The following is a 13,723-nucleotide window of genomic DNA, read 5'->3' as shown; positions in this document are numbered from 1 at the left end:
AGTAAGATACTTGATATGTATTCGTGGAGAGCTCATGATGTTTATAAAATATATATAAGTTTTTTATTTTTTATAAATATTAAAAACCTTTTTTTCTACAAACATAAAAGTACTCATTTAGAATGTGCATGCATAGCACATGTTAAAATAATAATTTAAAAATACTCATGTAAAATGTTTAGCTGTTATATACATAAGTATAAACATGCATGGATGAAAAGTGCACATGTAAATCGTGCGGCTGTTATATACATAAATATAATATTCTAATTACATTTAATAATTATTGGTAATCTTCAAGGACTTAGTAATACTACCATACACATAGTAAATTTTTGGTAATTTTCACGTTTATCTAGTAAAACTCTGCGAAAATGAGATATTTTTTAGTAAAACCAATGCTTTTACACTATCTTTATCATTAAAGAAGAAATTTTCAGCAAAATATACCAGGAATACGTATTCTTTAGATTTTCTTTAGTATTGTCTAACCATTTACATACTAACAATGAAAGTTGAGAGAGTTTTTTGGGAAATTGCATAGGTTTTACTTAAACAATTGAAATAGTCATCAAAATAGTCTTAATATATGTAATTATTAAGTAAATATATAGTCTACTAATTGATGATAACCATGAAATATTATCGATTCTACATACTAAACATAAATAGTCCCACTAATATAAATATAGTCCAAATAACACTTAGTAAAACTAGTAATACTAGTAGTTCAAATAACACATAGTAAAACTAGTAATACTAGTAGTTCAAATAAAACTTAGTACTACTAGTAATATTAGTAGTTTCAAATAACACTTAGTAATTGTTTAGTATACTTTCCTTTCTTGACTTCAAATTCTGGAGGAAGTACTTTCATTGCTTTAACTTCTTCTGGTATATAACCCAATCAGACATACGAGGAACATGATAGCATTTGAAATATCAGTAATATCCATTTGTTCTTAGTAAGAGTAATCCTAGTAATACCCAGAAATTATTCTTACAGTAAATAATCATGTTTTAGTCCGATTTTGTCCGATTTTGCATTACCCATGATATATAATTCATATTAGTTAAATTACACATAAAAAATCATCAAACAGACAAAATAATATACCATAAACCCATAGATACAGTTTTCAAAATCATTTTAATCTCTTAAAATTTACATCCAATCTTCCTTTTTTACACTAGCCGAGATCCATACACTTCCTTTAATAGTATTCCAGCAAACAAATATCAAAAACGAACATAAAATATACCTAAAATCTATAAACACAGTTTTTAAAATTATTTTTAATCTTTCAAAACTTTCATCAACACTTACTTTTTAATAATACCTATGATATACACAACATTTAAATGATATTCTACAAAAAACAATTCATCAAAAACGAACATAAAATCTATAAACACAGTTTTTAAAATCATTTTTAATCTCTCAAAAACTTTCATTAATTTTACTTTTTAACAATATCCATGATAAACACAATATTTAAATGATATTATACAAAAAAATCATCAAAAATGGACAAGAATTACATGGCTTTAAAGCTTCAAAATCGCCAATAGAGGGTGAAGAAGGAGATAGCTTCACGATGGGAAGGATAGATAAGGTGAGGAACTTAAAAGATATGTGGGTCCAGTCATCTCTTATTGGTTAAAGTTGTCTTGTGGGTCCACATGTTGTTAATTTATTTAAGTGGAAAATAAATGGAAGAAATGAGGCGAAAAAAATATATTAAAGAAAGTAAAAAATAGTTTGGTATTTGTAATGAAAGTGGGGTCCACAAAAGGGGTAGAAGAATAGAGAAGGTGTAGGAGGGTTGGGTGGTTTTTCTATAAAGGCATATGGAGTTACTATATGGCATAAATAAATCATTAGATTTTAAACTTTTTAAAAAAATATTTTTATGTTTATATTTAATATTTATTAAACTATTATTATTTTTTAAAATAATTTGAATTTGTTGATGTTGCGTAGCTATATACTTGCACCAAATTTAGAGTTTTAGTTTTATTTTGATTTGTTTTACACATTTATTGGTTCATAAAAGGGAAGAAGAAAGTGATAAATCTTCGCATTAACCAGTAAAACAAGGATAATATAGTATATATTGTAATAATAATGGTTTTTAATTTTGGTTAGATTTGTAACTATCCTATTATAAAATTACACTTTTGTTTAATGATTTTTAAATAGAAATAAAATACAACAAAAAGAAATAATACACTATTTTGGACAATAAATAATAACTATATTATTTTTAATAATTATTATGAAAGATTTTACTACATGATCATGAAGGTTGTGATTGGTAGTTTGTGGAGTAAAACGGAGAAAATATAAAAAGCAGAAATGAGAGGAAAAAAAATAAATGGAAAGAGAGTAAAAAGAAATCAGTGGCATTACTCTTTTTAAGTGCGGAGGTATGAGTGAGTTTTTTCTCTTTGTTTACACAGTACTTAGAGTAAATGAACAGAAGTGTTATTTTCTCTGTTCAAAACTACGTTAGGTGCTAGTCGGGCGGTAATTCCGAGCCTAACGAATTATAAAAAAAAACGGGGATTAAGCAAAGTATATGCAGGAATTAGTTTTTTTTTGTTTTAATATTAAATATACGTATAAATATTAATACACGTGAATATTGGACAAAGAAACATCATTGTTTAGTTGCGCTTGATGTATTCCTCGCTGGAAGAAGTGCAGGGTTCGACTCTTCTCTCTGATGCTGTTATATAATATTTTTTTACTAAGCGCAAGTTAAAAAAAAATTAAAATATCGCTTGGATTTGTCCCACATCTGCTAACTACAATAAGAGAGGGTCTTGAGTTTTCTATAAGTACATAGATAAGGTTTCATCTCATTTCCAAACAAATGGGCTTGTTTATTGGGCCAATTAAATAGTCCAAAATTGTCGTTTAAATCTGGGGTTAAAGTGATTAGTCATAGTTCCGATTAATTCTTTCGATTGAACCAATTCGCGGCGGTTGCCCACCATTGAACGTCTAGGCGACCGCGTTTTTGAACTGGGTTTATTTCACCTGATTGATAAGGAAAAAGAATAGTAGAATAAAAGGAGGATGAGAGAGAAAATAGAAGAGAACGCGAGAGATGGAAACTGAGAGATATATTGTAAAATTACATTTATATTTTATGTATAAGAGTAAATACTGAACATAATATATGGTATTTTTTTCAAAAGACATTATCATAGTTTTTTCACCAAAAAGTACACAAAGAGGAAAATGATCAAAAAAAATTTCATTAAAAGTTAAAAGATCATTCTATCTTTATTTTCATTATAAATATAAATACCAAATTTAAATAAAAAATTATTTTTCAAAAAAATATTTCTAATAATACTTTTTGAGTTCAAACTTTTATAAAAGGAATTCAAACTTTTTTCATTTTTTTAAATAGTTCAAAATTTATTTTGAAATCCAAAAGTTCTTTTTTGTAGCTATTTTAAAAAAATATGAATGTTTATAAATGTTAGTTAATCTTAAGGTTATACATGTTTATTTACGGATTTAATAAATTATTTTTGTCAATTTGACCGCTATGTACTATATTTATGATAAAAAAATTAGGCTGTAACTGGTTATCAATTGTAGGAATATCATGAATAAATGAAATTGAAAAAAATGGGATGTATAAAAATGGAATGAGGGAGGTTATGGAATAAAAAAAACAAAATTTCATTCCACTCATTCCACTTATTCATGAGCTTTTTTAATCACGAACAAATTAGAACTACGTTCCATTTTATTCCATCCATTCCATAAGAAATCATGGAATGAGATTTTTGTTTTGTTCCACTCAAATGGTAAAATTTTTATGGAATCTACAGGAATAAGTCATTTCATATAATTCCATTCCAAAATCTTATAATCCAGTTACACCCTTAGTGTCATTCTAGATAATTTTCTAGAACACAATATAACTATCATTTTATCCAATTTTGATTTTCATCTTCTTTGTAGCTAGTTGATCTATCATATCGTTAGTCACTAGAATTCTCACATGATCCTCCTCGATTTCATATTTTCTGGTTTGATCATCATCACAGAAGATGGCAACTTTAGATTTTCAACAACCATCAATTAACTTTCTCTTTTCAGATGAATTCATTGTCTTTTCTGTGATGTCGTGGTAACTTGCTACGGTAATGGTAGCCTGAGTAATAAATATGATTATGGAGGAGGTGATGGTTATTACAAAATGGATATGGTCAGAGACGTGCAAGCATTTTTAGTTGCCATAAGCGAATCATTAAAAAAATATATAAAAATAATTATATATATATATATATATTATAAATAGCTATTAAAATTAAATCAAGTAACAAGTTATTAATTATACAACAAGATTTTTAATTTTTGAAAAACAAATATTAATCAGTATTAATCATTAAGTTCTATAACTAAGTTTCAAAATAAGATTATTGAACTAATCAGTGTTTTTTCAAACTTCAAACTACTCAATGTTTATATGCCATAATTGAACAAATATAAAACTTTATTTCCAATATTTCAAAAAGCATTCAAAACTATAATTCAACATCTGATTACTCTTATTTTTAACAATTAACAATTGTCTACATGCTTAGGAAACACATATATTTATAAGTCCATGTTTTCAAAATCCTAATTAATATAGTCCTTCGTAATAAATGATGCTTTCAATTTTAAAATTATTTGATGCCACAAGAGTATCTCCAATGTATATCTCTATATTTTCCTCTAAAATAGAGATTTCTATTATAGAGGTGGATTTACTTCAATGTATGCCTCTATAATAGAGTTCCTCTATTTTAAAGGAAAATATAGAAGAATCCTACTTTTTGTTTCTATATTTAGAGATGAAAATAACAAATCTCTATATTTTCTCTTATAAATAGAGGAATTCTATTATATAAACATACGTTGGAGGAAATCCACATCTATAATAGAGTTCTTCTATTTTTGAGAAAAATATAGAAATAAAAATAGAAATGGATTAGAGATGGTTTAAATGAAGGTTTCTTTTTTTTACTTACTGTGTGACACGGCACTGGAGATGGTGGTTGGAGAGGAAGAGGTGGTTGATGAAGGTGATTACGAAACGAAGATGGTGGTTGGAGAGGAAGAGGTGGTTGCTGATAAGAAGAAAGTGCTGGTGGTGATTGATAATGAAAGAAATTAGATTGTTTTTCTCGACCTGTAAATAAGGATGATATAATATCTTTATATATAAAGAAGTCTTTTCATCCCTCCTGAGGCGTCCAACTCAGCATCCACGTCATTAAGTCGAGCTCTACAGGCGTGACACGTCAGATTAAATGAAACTCTGCGTCTTGAGCTGTATGTGTCGTAGGGGCTGGGATTGGGCTTTTCCTTGCATTTCTGTATGCGGCCCAGCGACGACCTAACTGAGATGTGTTCTTCGTTTCTCTTCGAATGGACGTATTCTCTTCTCTTAATCGAGTCAGTTACAGATCCATTGCATTAAACACCTTTAATCCAGCAACCACAATTCTACCTTTAATTCGATTATTGCTTTTGAAAGGCGTTCTGTGTGAGTATAAATAGATATGTCTTTTTCCTCTCAAAAATCATATTCTTGATCTCTTTTTTTTTTCTTTTTTTTGAAAAAGGGCTTTCATATTCTCGATCTCTTGGAACAGTGAAATAATTTTTTAAGATGGCAGCCTCCTCTGTCCTCCTCATAGATTCTGGTTCGATGTGGTAGAGAACGTCTAGATCCGATAATCTTCGATCTACGCCAGCCATATTTGTGGTTCTTCCCGGAAAGATCGAACCGGTTAAAAGAGATGAACAAATAGTGAACCGATGTTCCGGTAGCCGGAAGAAAGTTGTGTTGTCCAGATTCATGTACCGATCCGGTGACATTTCTGCGCCGAGCATAGTTACTCAGATTGCCATGATTGCAGGCTGCGGCTAGAGAAATCCCAGTTGTTTAGGCGGCTAAGATGTATTTTCCTCTGAGATTTTTAAAGATTTTTTAAAGATTTTTCATTTGTTTTTGCTCTCTGTGTAATGTTTTAGCAGAAGATAAATCTTTAAAATTTCATGTGTGGTAGTTGTATTCTTATTTTGTTGTTAATTAGTTTGTTCTATATGTTGGATTTTGGTGATGATATGATACAGAAAGCCAAGAGGTATGGGTCTATGGAATCTGCATGTTTTCAAAAAGTGCATAGGAAAAAACAGAGGTTGTCAGACAAGAGCTACAAGAAGGTTCGCCTAGAAAATATAAGCCTTTGGCCGGAGCTTCTCACGCCAAAGGAATCGTCCTTAAGCTCATGTAAGACATATAATATGCCTCTTCATCTGTTTTTTTTTTTTTGGTGTGGAGTGTGGACATTGTTGATGATTGTGATTCTGTCTGTTTGATTATGCAGAGGAATGGAGGCTAAGCAGCCAAACTCTGGTATATGTTAGTGTGCTAGAGTACAACTTCTCAAGAATGGAAAGAAGGTTGCTGCTTTTGTCCCCAACGATGGTTGTTTGAACCTCATTGAGCCAAATGTAAATTGAATGAATGAAGCCTTTTGTAACCATTTATGATTAGTTTTGCCAAAGGTTGAATTCATGTTTTGTGTAATGTTGTTTGCAGGAAGAGGTTTTAGTCTCTGGATTTGGGCGTAAGAGTATTCTGTGGGAGATATTCCAGGAGTAAGGTACAAGGTCGTCAAAGTTTCTGGTGTTTTACTCTGCTCTCTACAAGGACAAGAAGGATAAGCCAAGGTCTTAAAACAAAACATTCAAAGCTTTTGAATTTTATTTTTGATGGCATAAGCACATTTTAGTATTTTAGTTAAATAAAAGAATTGCTGTCCAAAAAAAGGTTAAATAAAAGAACTCATGTGTTCTGTTCTACTTTGAGATTCCGTAATTTTGGTGTGTTAAAGGTTGTATTCTGATGAGCATTTGAGTTTAGTTTATTCGACCTTATAATATGTCATTGCCAATGGCATGGAATTTTATTACTAATCCAAAACAAGTGATACACATCACTACATAAAGATGATACTCATTCGTAATCCTGGCAATTATAAAAGTCATAGAGATAAACAAAGTCACACAGCCAGCTTACAAACTGAATAAGGTAGCCAAACAAGTTTAAGATCAGATCAGTGACCGATCAAAGCAGACCAGAAACTAAATATACCATATCTAATATTACATAAATAATTTTATAATCAATTATACATTTTAACTCATACAAATTTTTAATAATAATCTACTGTAAACACTAAATTTAGTAAAACATAAATAATCCACTAAAGTATATAAAATTAAACAAAAATATGTAAATTTATTTACAAGTTTGTTTCTTTTCTACTAACAATAAAAAAAAAAGAACCTCATGGGTTTTTTATGATCATCCAACTACAGAAAATCATAAGGAATGATGTAATGCCCTTCTAATTCTTAATATAAAATTAAAACATAGATTATTTACCAAAAAGAAAATCATCTTCAATCTTTTAACAAGAAAAAAGAAAATCATAATTTAAAAAATAACCAATAATATTTATTTTAAAAAATCATAACTGATTTTGAGATAACATGGTTTATTTAGTTTTTATATACAATAATATGTACAAAATTTAACTATTATGTATAATTATAAATAATAACAATTTATATTAAATATTTATTCTAATTATTTATATTATTTGTTAATTTTCATTCCGTCCGTAGGGCGGGCCGGCCCTAGTATATTTTAAAAATATAAAGATTTTTTATTTAGATTTTTTAATCATTGGGTGCTCATGTAAAAAAAGGAAAACAACAAAAACCATGTCAAAAAAAAGATAACGACAAAACTTTCGGATGACATTTCATCCCTAAAGCAAAAATCCAAAAAAGCAATAAACAAATAGATTTTATCATTTGCCTGAGCGCGAGGGTTCTTGATCAGGAGACTCGAGCTCTTACACCAATAGTAAAACACTACCCTCTCCAAATTCATCTGATAGGGATCGAAATTGTGTGTTGGTGGAATAAGAGATGGATGATCGGAGCGAAAACCATGATATAGATGTCGAAGGAGGTAACTACGAGAGGAAGATATCTGGGATCCTAGATGATGGATCTGTCGGATTCCAACAGCCTCTGCTCGCTAGGAACCGAAAGAACACAACTTCGCAGACCGCAATTGTCGGAGCCAACACTTGTCCCATCGAAAGCCTTGATTACGAGTATTCTGCTTTTTTTTTTTTTGGCATAGATTCCTTTCTAATAAAATGCTGAACTGTTTTCCATTATGCTTCATTTCTCTGCATTTATGTTTTTCATTTCCTGTCCTGTTATTTTTGGTAACAGATGAGCTAAGGTTGTTGGGTTGTGTAGCGTTTTGGGTCCCATATACTTTTAAGTTTTAACTGTACCATTGCATTTTTATTTATTGGTTGAGAAAGAGAAACTTTTTACTAAGGATGGACACAGTTGTGATCCCATCTGTTTTATCTTAATAATCAATTATTCAATCTCATTGATCTTTAGCAATTTGGATATTCTGTGTTCTAGATATCTAAGTTTTTTAAAAATTTATTAGATAATGAATATCTGATTTTATCTGTAAAATAATTTTTTTTTAAAATAAACAAGAAATCAAAATATTATAGATACTAATATTGTTTTACAAAAATAAACAATATATTATTTTTTAATTGTAGTAACTAATATAATTAATTTAATAAATAAAATATTGTAAAACTTATATAAACTATAATATTTATATAAATTATATATACAATTCTGTAATTATACATGATATATATACATATAACGCATCAGATTGAATATTTCCTAAGACTATTAGTGTTTGTAATTTTATTCATTTCTTATTGATTTTGCTTGTTTGCATTTGTTTTTTTCGAGTTTTCGGTTCGAATCGAAACAAATAATAATTTAATCAAATTTACTGATAATTTACTCGAGCCTACTTTTTTAGCTTTTGGGACATTGAGCCAAAGTCCTACGGACTATTATATTGATAAAAGTGTAAAGCTTTTCTTATTATGAGACATAATTGACTCTTTTATGTGTGATTTGATTGTTGTCTTTGGTTAATTTAATAGGATAATTTGGTGTGTCTTGTTAGTTGTTATCACATGTTGACGATCTTCACTTAGAAGCTGATATTTTTGGCAGGATCTTTGAGAATGACCTTTTCAGGCAGGACTGGAGGTCTAGGAAGAAGATTGAGATACTTCAGTATACCATTCTCAAATGGGCGCTTGCTTTCCTTATTGGTTTATCCACTGGTCTCGTTGGCTTTTTAAATAACTTTGCTGTTGAGAATATAGCTGGATTCAAACTCTTGCTCACCGGAAATCTCATGCTCAAGGAAAAGTAAGTTTAGTTTGATTTCTGTGTTTTGAATTCAGAAGGATAATTGACAGACAAATCTTTCTTGAAAACTGCAGATACTTTCATTCATTCTTTGCATTTGCTGGTTGTAACTTGATCTTGGCAACTGCTGCTGCTTCACTTTGTGCTTTCATTGCTCCTGCAGCAGCAGGATCTGGCATACCTGAGGTTAAAGCATATCTCAATGGTATCGATGCTTATTCGATATTAGCTCCAAGAACACTCTTTGTTAAGGTAAAGAGTCTCAAAACATCTATCTTTGTTTATCTTGGATCAAGCTATTGATTTCTAACAATACTGGCAGATCTTTGGCTCTATATTTGGAGTGGCTGCCGGATTTGTAGTTGGAAAAGAAGGACCTATGGTGCATACTGGTGCTTGCATTGCTAATTTACTTGGACAAGGTGGTTCTCGAAAGTACAAATTCACTTGGAAGTGGCTCAGGTTCTTCAAAAACGATAGAGACAGAAGAGACCTGATCACTTGCGGCGCTGCTGCTGGTGTCGCAGTTGCTTTCCGTGCTCCAGTCGGCGGAGTGCTTTTCGCCCTTGAGGAAGCTGCTTCTTGGTAGTTTTTTGTTTCTCCCCATAAATGTGATATGTTATGCAAGTGAGGTCATTGTACCCTGAACTTAGGGCTGTTTTGTTTCTAAATATCACAATGTTTTAAAACAAAATTCATCCAACATGCAACGTGACTGTTATGTAAGTTAGTGATATATTAACCTGACAAAATGATGATGCCTCACTTTGTTGGACATTGTTAGGTGGAGGAGTGCTCTTCTTTGGAGGACCTTCTTCACTACCGCAGTTGTAGCCGTGGTGATACGAAGTTTCATTGAGCTCTGTCGATCTGGGAGATGTGGACTATTCGGTAAAGGAGGTCTCATAATGTTTGACGTAAACTCGGGACCAGTGCTTTATAGCACACCAGATTTTCTAGCTGTAGTCTTCCTTGGAATTGTTGGTGGTGTACTTGGAAGCCTTTACAACTACCTTGTCGACAAAGTCCTCCGCACATATGCCTTAATAAACCAGTATGTCAGAATTTACTCTTTTTTAAAGTCATATCCCCTTGTCTGGAAGTTTAATTAAGTGTAATTTTGATTTAGTTCTATCCATAACTTGCAGGAGAGGACCGGGATTTAAAGTTATGCTTGTTATGGTAGTCTCCATTTTGAGCTCGTGTTGCGCATTTGGTCTCCCATGGCTTTCACATTGTGCCCCATGCCCTATTGAAGCAGAGGGAAAGTGCCCAAGCGTAGGTCGAGCCGGCATCTATAAGAGTTTCCAGTGTCCTCCAAATCATTACAATGACCTTTCCTCACTACTTCTCAACACCAATGATAATGCAATCCGCAGTCTCTTCACATCAAGGTCCGAGAATGAATTCCAAATATCCACCCTTGCCATATTCTTTGTCTTTGTCTACTTCCTTGGAATCATAACATATGGCATAGCTATACCCTCTGGGCTTTTCATTCCCGTGATTCTCGCTGGAGCTTCTTATGGACGGCTTGTTGGCAGACTCCTTGGTCCAGTATCTCAGCTTGATGTAGGTCTGTTCTCTCTGCTTGGAGCTGCTTCTTTCCTTGGAGGCACAATGAGAATGACGGTTTCTTTGTGTGTCATACTTCTAGAACTTACGGATAATCTCCTGATGCTACCATTGATGATGCTTGTACTCTTAATCTCAAAAACCGTTGCCGATTGTTTCAACAAAGGGGTATATGACCAGATTGTGATAATGAAAGGAATGCCTTACATGGAAGACCATGCAGAGCCGTACATGCGTAATTTGGTTGCAAAGGATGTTGTTTCTGGACCTTTGTTATCCTTTTCAAGAGTTGAAAAGGTTGGGGTAATATGGCAGGCTTTAAAGATGACTAGTCATAATGGATTCCCTGTAATTGATGAGCCACCTTTTGTAGAAGCTTCTGAGCTTTGTGGGATTGCCTTGAGATCCCATCTACTTGTGCTTCTCCAAGGGAAGAGATTCTCAAATCATAGAACGACATTTGGTTCTCAAATTCTTAGAAGTTGCAAAGCTCGTGACTTTGCAAAAGCAGGATTAGGGAAAGGGCTCAAGATTGAAGATTTGGTTATAAGTGATGAGGAGATGGAGATGTACGTTGATCTCCATCCTATCACAAACACATCTCCATACACTGTGCTTGAGACTTTGTCTCTAGCTAAAGCGGCTATTCTTTTCCGCCAACTTGGCCTTCGCCACTTGTGTGTGGTGCCCAAAACACAAGGGGTCAGTCTCTCTATCTCTCTCTAGAGATTTGTTTACGTTTATAATGGCATGTATTTGTATCGCAGAGACCGCCTATTGTTGGGATACTTACAAGGCATGATTTCATGCCGGAACATGTCCTAGGACTCTACCCTCACATTGATCCTCTCAAGTGAAAATGGTTAGCCATTTAGTTTTCCTTGTTGCTTGCATTTGGTATTATTTTTCTTTGTTTTATCTAATTAGTCCTTTTCTTTTCAGGTGATAAAGAATTGAAGAAGTCCAATAGGTTTTTCATTTTGTTCTCGTTGTGATGAACATGTGCATATCGAAATCAAAAACAGATGAGCAATTCGATCTGTTCTCTCTCATGCCCACATATATATTTAAGAGTTTATATGCGTGCGTGCCCCTAAACGTCCCCTATATTAACAAACTACTCTCTGCTATTTTCATCTTTTTCATGTCAATTTTGTCCCTACAATCTACTTTGTCTTTCTGAGAGTAGGTTCTGCTATGCATCAGATTTTGTCAGAAAAGTTGGAACTGTCTTCTCCTACCTCTCTCCTGGAACTCTCTCATCGTTTCTCTTTTTTTTTTTCTTTTATCTTCCTTTTTTTCTTCTTCCTTCACTTATGAATATTTCAATTTCTCTTCTCATTATCATATTAAGTTCTTGCAATTCATATTAAATTCACTTTAAGTTTTCACTATCTACTCCATTGTTTCAGTCATAAGAAAAAATTTCATGACTAATAAGAGGTGAAAACTAATTATTTTTTTCATTATTTTTTTTATTTGTTACTTTGCTTATTTTGAGTGGAGTTACGCAAGATTTCAAATTTTTCGTTCGAATTTTTGATTGGTTATGATTTGACATGAGTGTTTAATGTTTCTTAATTGTTATTTGGTAGAATGGATTCTAAAGCATTAAGCTAAATTTTGGTGGAAAACAACATAAAGATTTAACAGTTAATATATATGTTACCGTATAATACAAAATATTATATCTATATTAATATGTTTGTTTATTATATGTGTTACACGAGAAATAACAGTTAATACATTTGTTAACAGCTACTCTATTTTTTAAATGCTACATCAATTATTAACAACCTACAATAATGATTATTGCATGTTAACTTTGTTGTTTTACTCGTTAATTTAAAGTTTAGCTACTAACTTATCAATTAAGGATGAATAATTGATTAGATTAATACTAATACTAGATTATAAAGATTGTTATTATGTTATTGATTTATTTAACATACTACAGATAACACTTAACTTGATAATCAAATAAATATCTTAACGGATAATATATAGTGTTAATATTTTTTTACCTTTATCACATTTTTATAAATATATGGTAATACATGTGTTCTAACTATGATTCATAAGAAACTCAAACATAAAAGAATATGTGTTACATGAGAAGTAACATGTAATACAAGTTAGTAAATTGAATTTGATATCTACTGATTTAAATCTTCACTATTAAAACTGTTAAGAATACAATAATAAAGTTTAACGTATTACATTGATATATAGCTTATAATCAATTAATAAATCTAAATATAATTTAGGTTCTAGTAGAAAACAACATGAAAATTAATTGTTAATATATATGTTGCCGTATAATACAAAATATTATATCTATATTAATATGTATGTTTACTATATGTGTTACACAAGAAATAACAGTTAATACATTTGTTAACCGATACTCTATTTTTAAATGCTACATCAATTTTTAGAAACCTACAATAATAATTATTGCATGTTAATTTTGTTGTTTTACTCGTTAATTTAAAGTTTAGCTACTAACTTATCAATTAGAGGATAAATAATTGATTAGATTAATAACTAATACTAAATTATAAAGATTGTTATTATGTTAATGATTTATTTAACGCACTACAGATAACACTTAACTTGATAAAAAAATAAATATCTTAACATATAATATATACTGTTAACATTTTTTATTTTTATCACATTTCTATAAATATATGGTAATACATGCGTTCTAACTATGATTCACAAGAAACTCAAAAATAAGAAAATTAGTAACGTTCACCATCATTGGAATCACTG

At 31.0% G+C, this 13,723-nt stretch overlaps 1 protein-coding gene and 1 pseudogene across 1 annotated transcript; both read left to right on the top strand.

Moving 5' to 3' along the window:
• Positions 1 to 5,313: 5,313 nt before the first annotated feature.
• Positions 5,314 to 6,971, top strand: LOC108857150 (40S ribosomal protein S23-like; annotated as a pseudogene).
• A 914-nt stretch (positions 6,972 to 7,885) lies between these two features.
• On the top strand, positions 7,886 to 12,411 carry LOC108831427 (chloride channel protein CLC-c). The gene is made up of 8 exons (XM_018604976.2): positions 7,886 to 8,214; positions 9,170 to 9,370; positions 9,445 to 9,622; positions 9,693 to 9,955; positions 10,155 to 10,424; positions 10,519 to 11,647; positions 11,713 to 11,807; positions 11,888 to 12,411. The coding sequence occupies exons 1-7, from the start codon at positions 8,024 to 8,026 to the stop codon at positions 11,800 to 11,802; spliced, it is 2,322 nt and encodes a 773-aa protein (XP_018460478.1). The 5' UTR covers positions 7,886 to 8,023; the 3' UTR covers positions 11,803 to 11,807; positions 11,888 to 12,411.
• Positions 12,412 to 13,723: the final 1,312 nt, after the last annotated feature.

The sequence above is a fragment of the Raphanus sativus genome, chromosome 3, assembly GCF_000801105.2.
Source record: "Raphanus sativus cultivar WK10039 chromosome 3, ASM80110v3, whole genome shotgun sequence".
NCBI lineage: Eukaryota > Viridiplantae > Streptophyta > Magnoliopsida > Brassicales > Brassicaceae > Raphanus > Raphanus sativus.
The sequence above is the reverse complement of the archived record's forward strand: the minus strand, read 5'-3'. Positions and strand labels throughout refer to the sequence as shown.

Excerpts from the sequence above, each read along its gene's own strand:
- LOC108831427 (XM_018604976.2), top strand. The coding sequence starts at position 8,024 with ATGGATGATCGGAGCGAAAACCATGATATAGATGTCGAAGGAGGTAAC. Across the intron at positions 9,371-9,444 it reads AATCTCATGCTCAAGGAAAA|ATACTTTCATTCATTCTTTG; the intron begins GTAAGTTTAGTT and ends TGAAAACTGCAG. Across the intron at positions 10,425-10,518 it reads ACATATGCCTTAATAAACCA|GAGAGGACCGGGATTTAAAG; the intron begins GTATGTCAGAAT and ends CATAACTTGCAG.